The sequence below is a fragment of the Dicentrarchus labrax genome, unplaced genomic scaffold, assembly GCF_905237075.1.
Source record: "Dicentrarchus labrax unplaced genomic scaffold, dlabrax2021, whole genome shotgun sequence".
Lineage (NCBI taxonomy): Eukaryota > Metazoa > Chordata > Actinopteri > Moronidae > Dicentrarchus > Dicentrarchus labrax.
This window is the reverse complement of record NW_026136703.1, coordinates 6,349,363-6,371,044: the sequence shown is the minus strand read 5'-3', so window position 1 is coordinate 6,371,044 and position 21,682 is coordinate 6,349,363. Positions and strand designations below refer to the sequence as shown.

The window sequence follows — 21,682 nt, the reverse complement described above, 5'->3', positions numbered from 1 at the left end:
TGCAGGTGTTCATGACTATTATTATTACTAAAACTCAAGTCAGATTATTTGTCCCATGGCTGACTTTTAAATTAAAGAGAGCTGGCAACTTTGGTTTTGTTTTTTTTGGAAAATGTTTTATTTACAGGTCCACAGTCATTTATCAAAGCATATGAGTTCTGAGTGTGTGCCTGTTCAGTGCTTTTTGGTGAGGCAGAGCCATTGTTGTGGTACTTCATGGGTGCACCTGTCCTCTGTGTCGTCATAGGGAAGGTGCCACGAGTCCCCTGAAGTCTGGACAATGGTGTCATAGCTGAAAATATGCTACACACACACACACACACACACACACACACACACACACACACACAGAGTTAACTGGTATTCTTCGACCCTCTCCCCTCACAACCTTCTCTCCACTGCCTGATCCTCCTCTTCCTCACCTGAAATCGGACTTTCTTGCCTACGTTGACAGGTCCACTCAATACCAGCTGGTGGCCTCTCTGCCATTTGAAGAAGAGCCGTCTGGTGCTCATGTCTGTCAGGCAGGCCTTGTGGTCCCTCATCAGGTCCCTAGTCACAAACTTACAGCTTTTCCCAGAATTCAAAGTGGCATACAGCAAGAAGGGGTCATCTTCTGAACTGATAGAGCAAAAGGTGTGAGGTAAACTCGTTATAATAAAGTCTGTTAAGAACAAAAAGGCTGTAAATGAACAGAGGAAATAGCAGGACGAAAACCTTTTGATTTTAGAGAAGCTTTCAGTAAATGCACAAGGAATTCATTGTAATAATATGACATTCCCCCTTTTTTCCCCCAAAGATGCTGCTCCTTAAACATTCTCAGTGAATATTCTGTGTGAAGAGCATTTTATGCATTTTCTAAGGAGCATATACCATACGATTCCTTTTTAATCAGGTGCTCACATGTTTTCAGTGAAGAAGCAATGAGCTTTCTTCAAGATAAGGTCCATGTGGTGTCTGGCCCAAGAGACAGAGGGCGTCAGCATGTGTTTCCTCCCCAACACCAAAACAGTCAAGCCCTGACGGTTCAACTCTGACACCACCGCCAACAACTGAAACACACACACACATTCATACCTAAATACTTTGAAAACATCAATATTTAATGACACAAATGTTGGCTGGATGCCACCTTCATTAAGAACCTTACAACATATCATTGCATGTTAAAAAGATCAATGGTAGAGATAAACAGGTGAATCAGAAGTTTTGTAAGTTGTGCAACAAAAACATACAAAAGCATAGCAGTGTTAAAGACCTACAGTATATAAATGACATGCCTTTGTAAGTGCACACAACACAAGTTATTTTCTTGGATGTCTTTAGATATGCGAAAGAGAAAGGATTTTCTGAATGGGCCCTTAGATATGGCTGAAACAAATTAGTGTGACTAATTACTGTACCTGTCTCACTAATAATGCAATGAAGAACTTCTGTCAACCTACTGGGTGCCACAGCAAAAAAATACTACTTAGTTGTACTTTTTTTTTTTTTACAACTGCTGTAGCACTGAAGCAACAGTTTTGTTAAACAGAGATGTAATATAAAATCTAGGGAAATCGATTGTTAAGATGTTTAGTGTGGCTTTAGTGCATCTGCGGGCCCCAGGGAAGCCTTTAGATATCTTGATGGTCATATTATCTGACCTTAAAAGGCTGGTGTACTGTATATGTGCAATTTTTTGCCATGGAAGTGGCATGACTCTTTGGAGGACAATGTCAGTCAGTCCACAACTTCTGTCAGGAATAAAATATAATTTACAACTATTGGATGGATTGGAGTGAAATTATGTCCAGACGTGTTGTCCCCAGAGCAAGAAACCTGATGACTTTGGTGATCCCCGGCCTTTTCTCTGGTACCTCCATAAGGTTGACATATGCATTTGTAGCATATGCGGTACTTTGTGCTTAGTGCTAATTAGCAAATGTTATGTTATTTGTTAATATTGGCACATTGTACTGTGTCCGTGATAATTACGTGCTAAAGATCAGCGTGTGAGTATAGACATAGTATAGTGTCAGTTAATCACTGTGAGCGTGTTAGCATGCTGACATTTGCATTTAGCTCAAAGCACCGCTGTGCCACAGTATAGCCTCACAGTGTCGATAGCTCGGCTGTAGACTTTCTTGTTAACTGTAAATTCAGCAGGTATTTTCATATTTTATATATAGCTCCAATTTCATTCATTCATACATACAGGCATTTGAATAAAAGTTTCTGTTAGTGGTCCTGATGTAAATTTCTATGACTTTTACATTAATTTAAATAATTTATTTAGCTTTCCAGCGAACTAGATGACTAGATAAGGAAATAATTTTGTCTGTGTTTGTACTTTTCTTTGTCTTGCAGCCACATTAACATCTGAAAAAGATGCAACATATGTTAATACAGAGAGACAGAAAGACAGATAGTTGCTACACACACACATCCATCTGACATACAGATGTGGGCAGACAAGTAGGCTAGGTGTTATAAAAATCAGGTACTGGCCAGTTATAGAGGCACTTCCTGCACGCATTTATCTATCACTCACTCACTCACTCACTCACTCACACAGACACAGACACAGACACACACACACACAGACACAGACACACAGACACACACAGACACACACAGACACACACACACACACACACAGCAGGGTTAGTCATAGTGCAACTGTCAGAAAAGCCCCTGGGTTGGACAGACATACATGTGGGACGAAACCAGTAAAATCCAGCGATCATTCTGAACAAGTCCTGTTAGAATAGTCAACCCTGTAAAATATTTAGCTTAACTAATTTTTTTTGTTTGTTTTTTTTAAAATCACATTTTGCATGCACAAGTGTCTCACCGCCTCTGACTGCTTTCTTTTGTCGCTGTTGATATTTGCTACATTCAGTCCATCTATGACCACATGAAAAGCAGGCTTCTTCTTCATAAACAACATGAACTTCTGCAACTCCTGAAAGACAGAGAGACAGACAGAAATGAGACTGATACATTTAGAACAAATAGGTCAGATCAAGATTTAGCTGGATGGTTTACCTGGATATTGTGCTTTATTACACTTCAGTTTAAACTCCATGACATTACTGCTTTTTGCTTTCTTAGGGATGCATGAGAATGCAACAAGGCTGAGAACGGACCAATACAGTATAAATGATTGTGCATTAGTTGCAAAAAGCGCAGCTGTGCTTTGAGCTGAAAGCTAACATCTGCATACTAACAGTCAAAGTGACAAGGAATCAAGGAAATGTATGTATCATTACACACAATGTTGTATAAAGAAACGTTTGTTTGTAGTTCCTTCATGCTACACAGGTAGAAAAAAATAATTACATGTATAGAATAAAATAGAAAATGAATAAAATAAAATACAACAATATATACAGTTATTTATATACATATATACATACATCCAGGATATAATTATGCAGTGGATTTTTTAAATTTGCATCTGGGGGAATGTAAACAGCAGCCAACAATATGGCAAATCTGGCTCTCTTCCTCTCCTCTTGGGGCAACAGCACCTACTAGTTGGTTGGTCCCGCTCATATGGCTGGGTGGATTGTCTCATGGTAAACTGCTTATTACTCCAAACCCCAAGTTTCCTTTTTCTGATGACTGTAGGCTATTTCTGCTATAGGTTGCAGCCCTTTACTGCATTTCATCTACTCCTCCTCTCACCTTCCCTGTCCATCTTCACCTGTCCTATCCAGTAAAGGCATAAAAGCCAAAAAAACTGTTTGAAATATTGCCATATTTACTATCTTACATTCACTAACTAGCACTAAACACAAAGTATAGTACAGGTATTTGGTCATCAGACAAATTAGGAAATTTCAGTTCATGGTGGTGCTATAGGGAAGGCCAGGGAAAGAATGTCTGTTCACATTTTTGGTCCAATCCATTTGGTATATATTTCTTTGAATAAGTAATGGATTTGACCAGCTGGCGGCCCCTGGGTAAAGGTAAGGGGATCGCCACAGTCGGCAGGTTCATCCTCTGGGGAATGTCCGTACAAAATCTCATGGTAATTCATCCAATAGGTGTTGAGATATTTCAGTCTGGTCCAAAGTGGTGGACTGACTGACTGACTGACTGACTGACACTGCCATGCAGCATGGCTAAAAAGTCTGATATAAACTGCAGAACATTGATGAGAAATGTTGCAGTTCTTTATTTGGGCAAACCAAGGTAAATAATGTGCTCTACTTGTTGCTTTTATAATAGATGTTTTAGTCTTTTATCAGACCAAAATTCCATTAAATTCACAAATAGGTAGGGAAATAATATTATTGAATAAGTAGCAGTAGTCCTCTTACAGACATTTACATATCTACCTTTCTCAACACGTGTGTTAATTGCCCGTTTGACACTTAATTCATTATCTTACTCACTTTACTCTGTTCCATTTTCCGTTCATGACTACACAGCCAAAATCAGAAATGACTAATGTCAAAATACATTTGGGTGAGATGGAAGACTCACTCATTTTCAGTAAAGGTGACTGCCAAAAACCTAACAATTTGAATGTCAACTAGATATTTGACTAAACATGAGCAGTCATGAAAATGTACACAAAAAGTCTGCAGAGCTCTCTAATAACAACATCAGGGACTTGTTCCCTATTGTGGTTGAGGAGCGTGACTGAACTCCACCTGTGAGTTGGCTGGCCTGATGGTCGGTTGGTTGGTTGTCTCGCTGACTGATCACAGACCTGCCAGTACCACATTTACCTGGCCTTTCCTTCTCGTTACTGAGATGGCAGATTGCCAGCTGGCCGCTCAACTGACGATAGAGTACTTGGTGTTATGATACAGTTTAATGGTTTAAAAATGTACACACTGCAGACAGTGGGCATCTGTTAACTGTCTGTACTGTCTTGTTTGTACATTTGTTCAAACATTATTTTCACACACCAATACTCATACTTACTTCCTCGATTAAGGCTAATATACAGTATGCAAGTGAAATGTATCATTTTGAGAGACAACTGTAGATATTCAGTGTCTGTCTTGAACGTTTATAACCACAGCACCAGAAATAGCCAAGTTACAATGTGAGGAATATTTCTGTGTCATCTGTTGAGTATGAACCCCACAACTTTTCTTCGCATTGCAAGGAAAGAGTACACCTTCATCATAGTTTAGTCGATCTGTAAAATACTGTGTTACTGCCATGTGCCTTAACATGAAAGTAGTGCAGAAGCTTAGAAAAGGCCTCGAGCACGTGAACATTGTTAATGCTTTCACTTTTAGATAGCAGCAATATGGAAATAGGTTGCTGTGAATTCCCCTGGACTTGAAACTTGACTGTGTGCACGCGCTCATGAATGTATAATCAAAATCTGATCGTAAAAAAGGAAAAAAAGGTTGTAATATTCCTCCTCTGATGGAACTGTGCTCTAGATAAAACGCCTGCAGAGCCCCACTGATGCTCCAGTATCTCTTTTGATTGCTTTAATTCACCAAACACACACGCACAGTGTGGCACAATACTTGATTCTACAACACTGTGTAGTTTTCACATTGGAGGCTGGTTTTGGTTGAAGCGGGAGAGATGTGTGTTTTGGGAGACAAAATGAATAAGAGAAAAAGACGGATGGACAGATGGAAGTGTGGAGGTGAAGAGAGTGTTTGGTTATAATGGAGAAAGGGTAAAAAAGAATTTAAAAAAGATTAAATTGGCAAAGAAAAAAGAAAGAGAATAAGAGCAGGAGACGGAGGAAGAGAGAGAGAGACGGAGAGAAAGTCCAGTATAATTATCCAGGGACTTTCCAGAGCTGATATGTGAAACCAGCTCATTGTGCTGCTGTGGATAATATGACTGCTTAAAACACACACACACACACACACACACACACACACACACACACACACACACACACACACACACACACACACACACACACACACACACACACACACAAACTTGCACCTGCATGCATAAGCTTACACAACAGCATTACCAAAGATGTACAAAATCAAATTGCAAAACAAAAAAACTGAAAGCAGGATACAGACCATAATTACATCTATCAACTTGAATTCAAAGACTTTAAACTGTGAACTTCCTGTTGAGTTTATTTATTTTTTTATATTTGGGAATCCATATTTAAGTAAGCAGTAATGCTTACTAAAGTAGTGTTTGACAAAAATGTGACTAAAACTATATCTGTAAATATCCACACCAACCTAACAGTTGATGGGTTTATTAGGGAGTTTATTTATCATTATACAACACAAGGTTGTACAACGAAATGACAGTTGCAGGTCCTTAATGCTACACACACAGAACATAACAGGTAATTCATTTTACATTATATTAAAAATTAGCATGTTTAATAATATATTATCACATATCTGTGTTCTTTGAAGCAGTGTTTCTTAATCTAGGGTCCTTAAGGTGGTTTCTGGGATTCCCAGAAAAATGGGGAATATTTAAATTTTACTATTATTTCATTGACTAGAAGTTAAATTTGGGGGTCTTTGACACCAAAAAGCTAATAGCAGCAGCAGTAATGCAGAGATGTCTTGTATGTAAGCATTTTAGTAAGATTTTATTGTGATTGTTATTTTTGGTGTTGAAGTGCAACATTTGTATTGTAGTGAGCTGAGTGAGTTTAAATACAAAAGCAGAAGAAGATCAGTGTTGTAATTTGTACAAGTTAAAACTCTAAAAATAGACCAAACCTGTCTTCTTGTTTTGGTTTCTGTGGCTTGTAACAGTGCTGAAAAGCCCTTGTTGGCAGACAAACATATTGTATGCTGGTAACTATTCAACAAAACAGCTCTTCAAAAATGCAACCTTTGGGAAACTTAAGATGTTCTATTTTCGTATTATAAAAATATTAAAAATGTCCTATAATATAACACAAGGCAAAACATTCCCACTGGAAACTACAGCCTAAAACCATACCATTACTGTTGAAACTGTATGTCAGAGAGGAGTTACACTTAATGGCTATTGTGTTAGTTTGCATTAACTTGCACAGGGGCTTCTTTTTTTCTGGTAATTTGTTATAGTGTCAAAATGCATGACTTGTCTGCTTTCATATGTGACAAACACAGCTCCTCTTCCCCTTTGCAGGGACGCCCTCCCTCTTTCCCTCCATCTGTCTCTGTCCCTGCCTGCATCTGTTGCTTCACTGTTGTCTGATGCACTCAGTCTGACCTTAAAAGGGAATTGCTTTAAATTGGGAATTAATAAAGTCGAGTTAAACAGCATGTCTGTCTGCCTTCCTTGGTCTGTCTCCTCTGCGGGAGGTAGTTCTGGTCCAGATTCACATGGTGCTCCACATGCTGGAAATCCCCTCAATTTAACTAACAGTTGCACCAACAAACTCCCCCTAACTACCGAAAAACACAAAAGGAACACATGCAAACCTTCTCTCTGTTCATAAATGAAATGCCACATATTATTAAAAGGTTGTTACTGATGTGACCAAGTTTCTTCTTGGAACTATTTCAGGTGAACAACCTTGTTTTTAAGTTTATCGTCATTGGCATTATAAAAAATAGGGCCAGTACATTCCAATCCAATGAAAAGCTTGTGCCCTGGCTCTCTCTTTGCACAGACAGTGCACATATGCACGCAAGATAAAACGATCACTGCCTTCTTTTGGCTATAAAAGGGTAATATAACTTAAACCATACAGTCCTCACTTTGTTTTCAACTTTGCATGTCCTGTTTGCTAGTATCGAGATTGTCTGTACGCTGAAGGTAGTGTGAGTCCTGTCGCTTTGGAAGCACTTAAAATTATGAGCTGAATGACTGATACTGTCATTGATACACTGAGCCTTCACACACACACACACACACACACACACACACACACACACACACACACACACACACACACACACACACACACACACACACACACACACACACACACGTTTGCTTTAGGAAACATTTTTCCCTGCCACCTGAACACGTACAAAATATCATCATGTCATTTCCATTTCATGTTTCATGTAAATATTAAATTACCAACCTACTGCACAAGCATAAACATTAGAAACAAGGCAAACATTTAGCTCACTAATTAGCATGCTGTATCTTGTTTGTTTAGTTCATACAGAAACTGGCTTGTGGCTTTATCAATGCAAGATAATTACCATCTAATACAGCTTAATAATGTAGTGTAGCGAACCAAATGTTAATTTAATCCAGCTGTGCTACATCATTAGGCTGTATTAGATGCTATTTGGTTTTTTTACAAATTAAACAAAGATTTAACATATAGTGAGCTTCAGAGGTGCTTCGAACAAAGCCAGGCTTCCTGTTTCCAGCCTTTTTTGCTAAACTAAGCTAACCTGCTGCTGTTGCTAGCTTCTTATTTGACAGACAGACATGAGAGTGACATCAATCTTTTCATTTAACTCTCTGCAAGAAAGCGAATATGTCAAAATAAAATGTCAAATTATTCCTCTCATCTCTGCTTTATGTTTCCGAGACTGCTGTGAGCACAACAAATTAATTTAATGTAACTGGTGATGAAAAAGGTAATGACTTTGTTATGCTGGCAAGCACAAAGAGTGAAAACAATCGCTAGTTGCATCAAAAGGAGATCTGTTCAGAAGCTGTTTTACTCTCATCTAGAGAGTGAAAGTATTAACTAGAGTTCACTAAGCAGTTTGAACTAACCTCAACAGTAAAGTGCTGTATGTGTAACCAGAGCGCCATCTAGCAGAGGTTAGAGAGAAATCTGATTTTTGGTTTAGAGTTTTCACACATTACAACAACATGGAATTGTTGTTTCAGGATTCATTGTTTCCAATTATAATAAAAGCAAAAAACACACTATTTCAAATGGAACATAGCTTAAAAGATCTGAACTGAAATATAACAAACCTTTGATACCAACCAGGATTAGTATAATGTATCATTTATCATGTCCTGTATAAATCTTAAGGTTAATATGAATGTAGATCACATTTAATGGACAAACTGGAAATGCAAACCAGTTAATAAAAACATATATTGTAAATGTAAACTGTTTTAAAACCAATTTATAATTTCATAACTGCATACAGTGAAATTAAATAAAAAATAAACCTGCATATTATGTCTTCAAGTCTTAGTAGAGATGTGTTAAAGCTATTTAAATGCTCTTTATGACCTTGGATTTGAATCATTAGTTGGACTTTATAAGATTTTACCATTATCGATTCTGCTTATAAGTTCTTTATTGATTCAGTTTTCTGTGTGGAAACAAAGTAGGCCTACAAAGGATTTCAGTGTCAAGGCAATTATTATTATCTCTGAGTGCTCAGAAAAAGACTATATTTAATAGTAGTTTGAGTCTTTTGGTGAAATTAAGCCACACTGTGGACCATTTATTCCGCTCCGCCATGAGTCCTTCGTGTTGCAAGTTCCCAGTAGTGTAACCAGGGGTTTGACATCATTGTTTTGCAATACGCTCGGTTGCATATGATTCCAATGGATCAGACACTTTGGAACAGTACTGGATTCCCCAATCATTAGAGACTTTTTAAGATTTCTTAAGAAACAATGGAAACCCTGCTTAGTGTGTGTGTGTGTGTACCTCTGGTGTAGTCTTCTTGAAAACATCTTGTCCGTGAATGATGTCAGTGAACACTCTGTCTTTCAGCTGTTGGTACTCCTCATCAGTCAGCTGGGTGGACTCTAACTCAGCCCCACAACACCTACACGTACCCCTAAACACACACATAAATGACACATGCATACATACAGAACACACATTTTTCCGATGCACAAATATGGATGATAAAAACACATATAAGCAGGAGGTGGTGTGATTACTTTGGGGAGATGCTGGTCCAACTTCCTGTCCAGTTCTGCCCTGTGAGACTGCAGACAGCGAGGATAGACAGACAGAAAACAGAGAAATGAGAGCGAGGAGTGATCAGTTGAGGTGGATAAAAACAGAAGGCAATGAGATTGTATTAAGTTTATACAGACAAGGGAAAATTACTTTGAATGCTGGTTTGCAATTTTATCTTGTTTTTATCAGCATAAAAGGTTAGGAACTCAGGAAAATCACTTGAAATGTATTCAGAAGACATATCTAAGTACAACTCGTCAGCAACACTCACTCAGAGTTATAGTTTACTGGCCATATTATGGTTTTAAAAAGGTCCCATATCGTAGAAAGTGAAAATTCCATGTATTTTATGATTATAAATAAGGTCTAGGTGCTATATAAACATTGTGAAAGTATCCAAACTATATCATTTTGAAAGACTTTGCGACAGTTTAGAGAACTGATGTTCATGATTTCAGGAATTGTATAATGTGAATCCAGCCTCAGTTTCCCTCCTGACACTCTCGTACCTCTCAAACCAGGCGCTGATGGTGCACGCGAGGCTGTGCTTGGGGTAGATCTGGTTGTTCCTCATGTAGAGCAGAATCCCCAGCAGCCTCTCCTGGTGCTCAGACTGAGATATGGCCTCTGTCTTCTCCCCATTTTCTTCCTTGGTCTTCCCCACTGCCTTAAACATAGAGCCCCAGGTCTCCTGGTGTGGACTCAGTCCCTTTTCAATTAATTCATCATAAAGAGCCCAGGCAGTGGTCAGGTCGCCATTGACCATCGCTGCGGAGATGATACAACCATAGTTTCGTGGTGATGGAGTAATGACCTGTGAGGATGACGGTAAAACAGGGTGATGATAGAGAAGCTCCCATCCATATGAGGTTCATTTTTTATTAAAATAACAATCAAAACCCTGTTCACCTTCTTAATATCTTGCAGGACTGTGAGAGCCTCCCTCCACCTCGCCGTCCGGGTGAAGAGCTTGATGAAGAGGCTGCAGGCTCCAGTGTCCAGAGAAGGGAAGCTTCCCCGCATAATGTCATAGACATCAAACATCTCTGCGTCATGGCCGTATCTCTCACACAGTGTCAGGTACCGTAGCAACAGTTCATAAGACAGCGTCCCTCTTTCCGTGGCTACAAAAGTCAGCAGGGACCTGTTGCAGAACATGTTGTACATGTTTGTCACAGACACATTCTTAATTCATTGACCTTCAGAGCACATTTGCCTTGCTTATATGTGAATTGTTCAAAATCTGCTCTCACTTGGTGATATCCAGCTCCGTCTCAGAGTTCAACATCACGTTCATCATCATAATGTCAAACTGCGGGATGTTTCCGTAAGACTCCTTCAGCTTCCTCCACTCAGCTGCAGACAGTGGCCGGTCAGGAGGCTGCATCTTCTCTGTGAATGAAACTGAAACAATGATTCCCAAACACTTTCTTAGATGCATGTTTTATTCATTGTTTTATGAAATGTTGGACCAAAAAGTCTGACTGTAAGAGAAAAATGATGCCGACTAAAGAACATAGTTCCAGTATGTTGTTCTACCTTCTCTTTTCGTTGGCTCCTTTTCTCGCTGGTCCCTAGAGACCAGAGCTGCCTTCCTGCTCATGATCTCTGCCGTCCTCTTTGCTGTCCCGGCAGCAAACACAGATCTGGGGAAGGAAGGCTTCTGCCTTAAAGTGGGGCTCTTACCCCTTCCTTTCACCTCGTCACGCCAATCTTCCTCTTCCGTATATCTGATGGTGCTATTTCTTACTCTCGCCTGTCCATCAGTCTGCCCACCGATCCTTCTGTCTGTCTGTCTGCCACCTGGGTGGGGGTTGTTGTCTCTGGTGCACAGAAAGCGTGCAGAGAGAGGTAGCTGCAACGACTCGCACAGCGGTGTCTTTAATGTAAAAAGAGCTGAACTTCCTCTGTGAAATAAAGACTTTAAGGGTTTCTGGCATATCCCGAGTCTTAATATCAAGGTGGGGCCCATGTTTGGATGTTTAACCTCTGGGCTTGTGTGACCTTAATATATTAATGTACCATTTACTACACTTTGATTTCACTTGAGTTATAAATCATCTATAATCCTTAACTAACAAACTGTGGAAACGTATGGCCCCACACCAAATGACCGCAAAACTAACACATGCTACTAGCTACATGAATCAATAAACTGTAAATAAACAATAAATGAGACAGACAGTCACTCTCTCGTAGCTTTCATTCTAACACTTTAAATGTGGCTCACTCTTCGCCCCGATATCCACATTTGATGCGATGGACAGACTCACTGACAATCATAAGATGTCTACGACCAAATGCTTACAACTGCATGACTCCAGTCGCACACTTTGACGTCATCAACGCTTGACAGCTGCGTCAAGCTTTTCAAGATAACCCGAGAAAGACCGGATATAGCAATTTGGTTTCAAAATGAATGGACATTTTATCAGATGAGAACTTATAGATACTGTCAATAGTTAAAAAAAACAATTATTTGAGGAATATTATTATTTTCCTAAAGATTTGCTCAGGAGCATTTATTATATACTCTGTTTCTGTAGCCTCTGTTTTGTGCTTTCCTTCAACCTTTGATTTAAATGGACTGATACTTCCTTTAATGATTGCATTGATGACTTAAATATTCGATTTGAATGGACAGCAACTGTAAGACATTTACTTTACTGCTTAATTGTTTGTCTTTGGTGGGCGTTGGGTTTTCCAAATTAATAGAAATTAAGTTTTTAATTTATTTTATTTTGGAATAGACAAAAATTCAACCGGAAGCCACATTCTTGTTTTGGAGTAGCTTGGCTACTTTTGTACACAAGTCGACTTCACACTGCTTGTGTTTGACTTTTAGTGTAAAAAGGTTTTACTGAATAAATATTAGATCTAGTTCGGAGCAGCAATGGCTAAAGAACAACAGCCTCACTGGTCGGATATTTTGAAAAGGAGGTTAGCAAAGTCCCAAAAAGGTAACGTAAACTAACATACTGGCTAACGTTAGCTGCTGTGGATTGGTTAGCTGTTAGCTGAGTCAACGTTAACTTTGTGTCCCTGTTCCTGGACAGATGAGAGAAGCGATGAGGAAATGAAAGCAGAAGAAACTGAGCTGTTCACCAAATATTACACAGAGTGGAAGGGAGGAGGCGACAGAGACAAGTCCTACAAGAACATCCCACGATTCTACTACAGGGTATATTATTCAAATAATACATTATTATGTGAACCCAATGGAAACTATTGTCATTCAGGTCATTTTGATGTTATGATGATAAACAGAGGACTAAATCACTGAAATCCCCCTAACAGTGTGTCTTCAATAAATCTCCATTTAAAGAAAAGGGTCACTTTTCTTGTAGGAAGATGAGGTAGTTGATAGTTTGAGTTTGATAAGCTACTTTATGACAGGACACCCTACAATGTATTAATAATATATGACACCAGATGAAAACAACCTACTGCCATGCAGTTGTAGCTCTAATAACTCATATCTTAATTGAAGTATGGCTTAATGCTCTCACATTACAGTAGCATATAGCATTCATACTTAAACAACAGTGATGGTGGTACTGATGAAGAAGATTATGATGTTGATCATGTTATAACTGATGTGTAGTTGCCAGCAAGGTGCCACAATACAGGCTTGTTGTTTGATGATAAATATGTGCACGAGTGAACATAACTAAGGTGATGATGATGATGTTGCTCTGCAGCTACCAGCAGAGGATGAAGTGTTACTTCAGAAGCTGAGAGAGGAGTCCAGAGCCGTATTCCTCCAGAGGAAGAGCAGAGAACTGCTGGATAATGAGGAACTACAGGTACAACATGATGCCATATTTCTGCATGAATTGCAACACTGCAGGTTTGTCATTCACTGTCACTTTGTTGTCTTTGTGTTTTTCTGTAGAATCTGTGGTTTCTGCTCGATAAGCACCAGGTGCCTCCAGTGAGTGGGGAGGAGGCCATGATCAGCTATGAAGCCTACCTGCAGGTGGGGGAGAAGGCGGGGCCCAAGTGCAAGTGAGTAACAGGAAGAAGTAGAGGTTTGCTGGCAACAGCACAGTTTAGGGAAAACCCCCTGTGCTACTATTGTTTTACAGAACAGTGTTCTCATTTGCCTCATGCTAGATCAAAGGTCGATTATGGAAAATCCCCCTATCAGCTTGACTTTATGTCCACCTGGCGTCAGTCTGTCTTGGCTGATGGGATAACTGTATATTCAGATCAGGCAAATACACATAAAATCCTAATAGCACTGAAAATGTGATCACTTCCTCTGGAGTCTGTCAGAGATGTATTTAGCCACATTAAACAACCCAAGCTACATACGCACTCTGTAAATAAACTATAAAAAAAAAAAAACTTTTCAAACAGGACGTGACACACATAAAGCAGATGGAAAATTTGTCAATGTGTGTAATGTCCAGGGATTGATTATTAAAAGACATTTTCATTGTGGGAAAGCAAAGAGAAATCTGGCTTTGAAAGTCTTGAACAATAAAATCCAGCTAAGATACATAGGAAGAGGAACATGTTTATAGCAGATGTAAAGGGGGGATAAAATCAAACAGAGTAATGCAGTGAAAAGTAAAAGATCTCTCTCATCCTTCAGAAAATTCTTCACAGCCAGAGTGTACGCCAAGCTGCTGCACAGCGACCCTTACGGCAGGATCTCCATCATGCAGTTCTTCAACTATGTCATGAGGAAAGGTCTGGACCTTCACTTGGCTTTGTTGTCTATCTGGTCTCTTTTTACATATAGTGAAATATCTCCCAGCCCTGAATTTATCTGTACTGGTGTACTCTTGTCACTGAATGTTGCTAATTTCTATTCTCTCTGTGCATCTAGTCTGGCTGCATCAGACGAGGATAGGTCTGAGTCTGTACGATGTAGCAGGACAGGGCCACCTGAGAGAGTCGGTAAGCATTGAGATTTTCAGCCAGTAGGAGAATAATGGTTACAGTGAAATACAAAAAAATGCAAGGAAAAGTTGACACTCATTATTCTGTGTAGGATCTGGAGAACTACATCCTGGAGCTGATCCCCACTCTGCCTCAGCTAGACGGACTGGAGAAGTCCTTCTATTCTTTCTATGTCTGCACCGCCGTTCGCAAGTTCTTTTTCTTCCTCGACCCCCTCCGAACAGGTGAGACTGATGCCAACACAGGGTGAAAATGTGTCTCTGCAGTAAAATGTTGAATAGTACATGTCAAAGTGTATTAAAAATTTCAAATGGATTGTACAGAAACATGTCCAGAGAGGGCATGTGTGCTTTGTTAGAAGTAATGTTTGTGGCGGTATTGTGTTTTTATAAGGACGCAACTCTGTATATATGTTCTGTGTTACAGGAAGAGAAAAGTTCACAAAGTGAACAACATTTCCTTTACTGAGGGTGTTTGTGTCTCTGTTTTTGTTTTTCAGGAAAGATTAAAATCCAAGATATATTGGCCTGCAGTTTTCTGGACGACTTATTGGAGGTACATAAGGTTTCTTACCTTACAAAATAGTCAGCATTACTAGGCAGATTCATCGTTACAAGGAACTGTCATTTTGTGTTCTGTTTTATGATCAGTTAAGAACTACCTGTAGTAAGTAATACTCCCAGTGTGTGTCGAGACCAGCTGATGTCATTTCCTGCTTCTCCTCTCTTTCTCTCTCCCTCTGTGCTCCCAGCTGAGAGATGAGGAGCTGTCTAAAGAGAGTCAGGAGAGCAACTGGTTCTCGGCCCCCTCAGCTCTCCGAGTCTACGGTGAGAAAACGTCTTGATGTAAATGTTCACGATGTTAAATGATCCTTGAGAACAATGTAGGTCTTCTGTAGTGCAGATCATTTTCAGCACTGAATGATAAGTTACATATATATTATATGTGCCAGCTAAGTGACAAGACTTGGGTGGAAGTGGTGTTCTGTTTTATTTTCTGTTATTTCTGTCTGTACAGGCCAGTACCTCAACCTAGATAAGGACCACAACGGCATGTTGAGCAAAGAGGAGCTTTCACGCTACGGCACAGCTACGCTCACCTCAGTCTTCCTGGACAGAGTGTTTCAGGAGTGTCTCACCTATGACGGAGAAATGGTACAATTAACAACAGCACAACAGTGTAAATATAGACTTGTGTGCTTTGGGTCTAAATTGGATATTACCGTTCATAATTGTGTTCTTCTTCTCTCTCAGGACTATAAGACCTATCTGGACTTTGTATTGGCGTTGGAAAACAGGAAGGAGCCAGCGGCCATACAGTATATTTTTAAACTTCTGGACATGGAGAATCGAGGATACCTCAATGTATTCTCCCTCAACTATTTCTTCAGGGTATCAGCTGCACAACCCTCACACAAACACACTGAGGACACACAGAGAATACCTTGTCTCTATTACTATTAGGGCCATTTACATGTTACATTAATTCACAAAATATCACCATATTATCACGACTGCACTCACTTTGTTATGTCAGTGTTTCATGGTACTGTTTGTGTGCTTGGTTTTTCAGGCCATTCAGGAGCAGATGAAACTCCACGGGCAAGAGCCTGTCTCCTTCCAGGATGTCAAGGTATGTTACACACATTTATTTTGGTTGACAAAGGTTCAACCAACCTGTACAGACCCTCCACCAAGAGAGTCTTTGTTTTGGGGTAAGAAAAGATTAACATTTTGATCACTGTCTCTCCTCAGGATGAGATCTTTGACATGGTGAAGCCTAAAGACCCCTTTAGGATCACTCTGCAGGACTTGGTAAACAGTTGCCAGGGCGACACCGTCACCAGCATCCTGATCGACCTCAACGGCTTCTGGACCTACGAGAACAGAGAAGTGCTGGTCGCCAACGACAACGACAGCAGCAACACAGCTGACCTAGATGACACCTGAAGATGATTTGGAGACTCTCCTGTCACCAGAAGGCTCACAGTTTCAGTCCCGACCTGAAAGCCAAGTACTGTTACTGCTGACTCAGCTCCCTCTGAGGAAAGCCAGATGCTGTGATTTGTGTATATTGTTATATATTATTATATTGTTCTGTGTTCCTGTCTTTTCCTGTAAAGAATACACATGTATTTTCTCATTGGCCTTTTTAAAGTAAATGTTTCCTTTTCCAGCAGTGTTTCACTTTTCTTTGTATAATGGAAGCCTCTTATCGTTTACACCCACTGAAATCAAACCGGTGAGAAAATCTAAAAGACAAAATACAAGAGTTTAATAAGCGACTGATTGACTGTCAAACGTAAAGTGGCTATAATCAATATGTTGGATCAAATGTGAAAATGGTCACTCATATCATCATGTGACTCTTCTGTTCTCCTCAGCGCTACAGCGCTTTGTAGCGTCTTTCAGCTCATTGTTTTGGTTTTCTGGCTTTGCAACTTCTGTTTTTGTTCACTCATTGTTGAATTTTTGGCTGAAGTGGGCAGCTGTTTTTGGTGGAAAAGCTCATGAAACCCACTGTACACTACTGGGCAAGCACTACACGACAGACAGACAGACAGACAGACAACTATCTGGTGAATATGGTGGAGCATTAAGTAGCCAGATATTTCCCTCAGGTGTTGGTAGAGACCTAGAAGAAAGTGAATATTTGATTTACATTTGCTCCTGTATACTTAGTATCTTTTAATTTAAGGCTTCTCAAGGCCTTTGTCAGTGAATAGAAGTCATTTTTTGGTGCATAATTTTGCCACAAAATTTGATTTAGCTTGACTAGATTGATTCAGAAGTAATTTAAAACTATAAACAAACAAGATCCATCTCCATGAGTTTTATTAAGTAAGTAAGTAAAGTATTTCTGATTCTGATTAGATAAGATGAATATGAACAAATCCAAGTAAAACAGGTGGTCAACAGTTTTTTGGTAAACTGTATAATACTAAAAACAAAAGCCAACCTTTTGAATGTTTAAAGGGTTTATTAAATATAAATACATATATACAGATTCATTAAGTTTGTTAAAATAACCAAAACATTTGCATATGTTGTCCCTTTTTTACAAAAAAAAAGCATGAATAAAATTATTCATTGACTCATGTAGTGAGAGACATTTACCCACTAAGTATTATTAACTTGCCGTACACTATGTCTGATATGTTTAAATTTCACTCTGTTTAACTTTAAGGCTCATTTTGAAAAGAGGTGTGCGTAATTTCTCTGCATCTGGTCACCACACAGCGATATCAGAGGATAAAAATAACGAATAAGAGGCTTATGAGAGCTCAGTCTCAGCATTAGGCCTGCTGTGCAGCTAGACACTTATATCAATCTCTTCCACAAGGACACTTTAAGAATGACCCCTCAACACACACGAACAAAGTGGAAATGTATGTGAGCAACTTTCCTTGCCAATGTAAATCATCAGTCATCAATACATTTGAGGTCTAGCAGAATATTTGAGCTATATTGATATTATTTGATCTACATTGGCTAAAGAATTTGCACTTTTGGCATTTCCAAGAAAAAAACAATTTGTTCTACATAATGTAAAGTTGTTTCTGTTTGTCAACCACTTAAAGTATCATTACAGAAACATTTTTTTACATTATGGCAGGTAAAGAAAGCAGCTTATTTCTTTGAGATTAGCATTGAAGTCGACAAACTGCCGCTTCTTCTTGCCTGCCTCCAAATCTCAATTGCGTAAATCAAGCTGCACAATAGGAACAAAGTGGTGCTGTGACACCTCTTAAGAACAGGAGGTTTTTTTCAATGAAGCCTGTGACTGACTACACAGTCAAGTACAGTACAAAATTACTAGCAGAGAGAGAGAGAGAGAGAGAGAGAGAGAGTTAAGCTCCAGTCACTGCTGGGTGGCTTCTACTGTGCCATTTCCAATGACTTAGGATATAATGCTTACCAGGAGGGACACAACAACAAGTTAAATATGAGCTGCTTAAGTAACACAACATCAGGCAGATGTTATGCTCTGAAGGGAAATAAGATGTTAGAAGATTGTGGTCAAATTAGTAATTAATGCATGAAACCTATTAAATTAGCTTTTGGATTAACCAGCCCTTAGTCTGACTCTGCAACAGTGATCCATGGCTAATGCCTCTGTATGTAATTGACCAAGACACAATATTCCACATGTGAGGAAGTATTCATGACCGCTAAAAGGCTGTAGGGTTGTCATATGTATTTGGATAAAATGTTGAACTTATAATTGATGTTAAAGGTGCCGTTTGATGAAACTCAAGGACTACGTTTGGTTATGATTGGCTGAAATAGAGTACAACACGGTCCCAGTGCATTACACCAGTTCCGGGTACTGATGTCATCACTGCCTGCTCATCTCTTTATAGTTTGGAAGTAAAATACTATCCAGCACTGCTACACTCAGATGTGCAGGAAGCAACTTGAGAGTGGAAATGGCTTGGCAAAATTGGCTAAACTTATGAAATGTCTTACTTTGCATATACAAAAGGAGCAGGATCAACAGTTGTACAGTAGATGTAGCATGTGTCTGTTAATGCTGCTGCTCCAGTTCAGGGTGGCTCTTTATCCATTTGTAATTAATGAAAAAACTGAGATTGAGGTCTATTTCTCAATAAGACTAAAATCCAGCATTTATTTCACCTTCTCAACTCAACTTAAAGTGAGTTGATCCCAGTCGCAGTCTGCTCAACAAATAGTTAAAAGACACGTCTCAGTCTTGCATATGATTTTTCACACTATACACAAATTTACATTCACACCTAAGGCCAGTGCAGCCACTTCCACAGCCCTTTAAATGTTTCCCTGCACTGTGTACTAAGATCTCTTTTTATAAAATAAAAACATAGAAAAATAATATTATTAATCTATACAGCTAGGTAAATTAAGGTTTTGCAAACTGATATAAATGTTTGAATATTAATGGTTTGACAAGGAGTGTCAGTCTTCAGGAGGGGAGTGGAGAAGGGACTCTGTCTGGAGTGCTGAGAGAAGGCTCAGGTTGGAGCTCAAAGCTGATGTTTACAAAGGAAGCTCCGGACCCTTCTGGCTGCTCCACTGTAGCGGGACGAGGATCATCCTGCTCACCTCGTCGCTGCTCCGCAAAGCGACGCTCCGCCATCTCCGACAGATGGTTCTCCTCCTCTTCCTCCTCCTCCTGCAGGAGAACAGTGTGTTCAACATTGAATACTTTTTATCTGAGAGTTCATGTTCTTGCTCCTGCCTCTGTGTAAACAGAAGGTGTGACTTTATTCATATTTATATATACAACTGACATATGAAACTCAAGGATGTGTGTGCCCTACCTCTTTCTTCATACGGTAGTACTCATCAATAGCATACTGGTATTTAGGAGAAGTGATGCCGAAGAGAGAGGCCAGTCTCTCTCCCATGTAGTCACACACTACAGGAAACACACACACACATACAGTCAATAAAGATAACTCCAAAACCAAGATATATAGAAAAGAAGAGTGAAACAAGCTGTAATATACATTGATACATTCCTGTAAAACAAATAGTACAGTTAGATAATATTCCAGAGCATTTAAAACATTTCCTGGCTTCCTCTGTGTAGAAAACACCTCAGGATTTCCATGACAGGTAAGAACCCAGTAACATGTGATTGATCCTTGCTAGCATGAATGCCAACTGTGACAGTAGGCTGCTTTACCTGAGACAGTGGAGGTCGCCATTCTCCACATGTGGAACCAGAAATAGGGACCCCAGGTCAGTTTGGACTGAAATACATGAGGAGAGAACCATGAAAATTAGCCCACGTCTGCTGGTTAAACACAAAAGTACAAATGTCACCTAAGATTCTGTCTCAGGCATCAATACAGGATTTAAAAGTGTCTGTGTCCTCAGGCGCAAGGGCTCCAAATGCTCTATGAGAACTGGGACAGCAGTGAGGCTCATATAGTTCACTTTACCCCGGCAATAGGCTGCCAGTCTTACGTTTCAAGACTAATTGGCCAACTGAAATAAATTTGCAAGTGACTGGCCATTTATGTTTTGATAAACAGGCCTAAAAGAAGGATTGCTCTGATGCAAACACCACCCACAGGACCTGCCTCACATCAGAGGCTGTTTCAGTATCTGTAAAAATCAACCTAAGTGGCTGGAGCATACCGAATCAACAGTAATGATGTCTTTCTTCGCAGGCTCCTCCTCTTCCTCCTCTTCATCGGTGCTGTACTCCTCCATGGTCTCTCCACTGGCAAAGTAGATGGTCCTGCGGGGGACCTTCACCTGCCTCCCCGCAGAGTCTCCCATCTCCACCCTCTCAAACTCTGTCGCCCCTTCTGGGCTCTGACACTAGTTCAAAATAGACAATACATATATATGATGTACTCGCCATTATTATTAGTAATACACATTATATTATTATTATTATCAGCTTTAGTGTAATTTGTAAATGATAAAGTGTCCATAAGCAAAGCGCTGTGCCCTCTCCCTCTGTTAGCATACACAAGAGAAATCATATAAATAAAACATCAGAAACTTACCTAACAAAGTTATTTAACTAGCGTTACAAGTGACTTGTGTCTTTTATCTCATTATGTACAGTAACGTTGGCTACAGAGGGAGGAAAAGTACAGTAAAGTTTATGACAGACGGTAAACGGTTACCACTGTAAAGCATTGTGTGTTCATTAGCTAACTTCAGCTACTTTTTGTTTGACTGTTAACGTTAGCTTCTTCGCTAAGGAAGTCATTCGTTATTAATCTAAAAAGTCTTTATTTTATCTTTCACAAACATTAAAAATGACGAAAGTTGTATCGCACGGACTAACCTTGTCAGTTTCCATAGTTTGTCCGAGTGAAACGTTCACGTTAGTTAAATACAACGACAAATCTGCCATCTCAGTCAACCCCTCCACCTCACTACGGTCTGTGTGTCTGTGAGCCGCGGCCAACACTTCCTGCTTCTTCTTCACAATAAAAGCTTTTTGTGCAGGACCCGGGGACATTGACAT

At 39.6% G+C, this 21,682-nt stretch overlaps 3 protein-coding genes across 5 annotated transcripts; 1 reads left to right on the top strand and 2 right to left on the bottom strand.

The window, feature by feature from the left end:
- Positions 1-94: 94 nt before the first annotated feature.
- prorp (protein only RNase P catalytic subunit) lies at positions 95-12,140 on the bottom strand. 2 transcript variants are annotated; one of them, XM_051381976.1, is made up of 10 exons: positions 11,339-12,140; positions 11,053-11,203; positions 10,709-10,943; positions 10,309-10,613; positions 9,778-9,825; positions 9,539-9,671; positions 2,837-2,947; positions 904-1,052; positions 423-621; positions 95-303 (listed from the first exon to the last, which is right to left on the bottom strand). In XM_051381976.1, exons 1-10 carry the CDS (start codon positions 11,769-11,771, stop codon positions 175-177), a joined length of 1,893 nt encoding a protein of 630 aa, XP_051237936.1. In that variant the 5' UTR covers positions 11,772-12,140; the 3' UTR covers positions 95-174. The 2 variants fall into 2 exon arrangements, with proteins under 2 accessions (XP_051237936.1, XP_051237944.1); XM_051381984.1 differs by having other exon boundaries at positions 11,053-11,191.
- Positions 12,141-12,570: 430 nt separating this feature from the next.
- ppp2r3c (protein phosphatase 2, regulatory subunit B'', gamma) lies at positions 12,571-16,885 on the top strand. Its single transcript, XM_051381997.1, has 13 exons — positions 12,571-12,759; positions 12,856-12,980; positions 13,501-13,605; positions 13,695-13,807; positions 14,400-14,497; positions 14,637-14,707; positions 14,802-14,934; positions 15,210-15,265; positions 15,462-15,537; positions 15,728-15,864; positions 15,964-16,101; positions 16,283-16,342; positions 16,465-16,885. The coding sequence occupies exons 1-13, from the start codon at positions 12,693-12,695 to the stop codon at positions 16,657-16,659; spliced, it is 1,374 nt and encodes a 457-aa protein (XP_051237957.1). The 5' UTR covers positions 12,571-12,692; the 3' UTR covers positions 16,660-16,885.
- Positions 16,886-17,669: 784 nt separating this feature from the next.
- fam177a1 (family with sequence similarity 177 member A1) lies at positions 17,670-21,627 on the bottom strand. Of its 2 annotated transcripts, none has more exons than XM_051382045.1 (5): positions 21,500-21,627; positions 20,836-21,021; positions 20,378-20,444; positions 20,010-20,107; positions 17,670-19,929 (listed from the first exon to the last, which is right to left on the bottom strand). In XM_051382045.1, the coding sequence occupies exons 1-5, from the start codon at positions 21,566-21,568 to the stop codon at positions 19,726-19,728; spliced, it is 624 nt and encodes a 207-aa protein (XP_051238005.1). In that variant the 5' UTR covers positions 21,569-21,627; the 3' UTR covers positions 17,670-19,725. The 2 variants fall into 2 exon arrangements, with proteins under 2 accessions (XP_051238005.1, XP_051237997.1); XM_051382037.1 differs by having other exon boundaries at positions 17,670-19,861.
- Between the last annotated feature and the right edge of the window lie 55 nt (positions 21,628-21,682).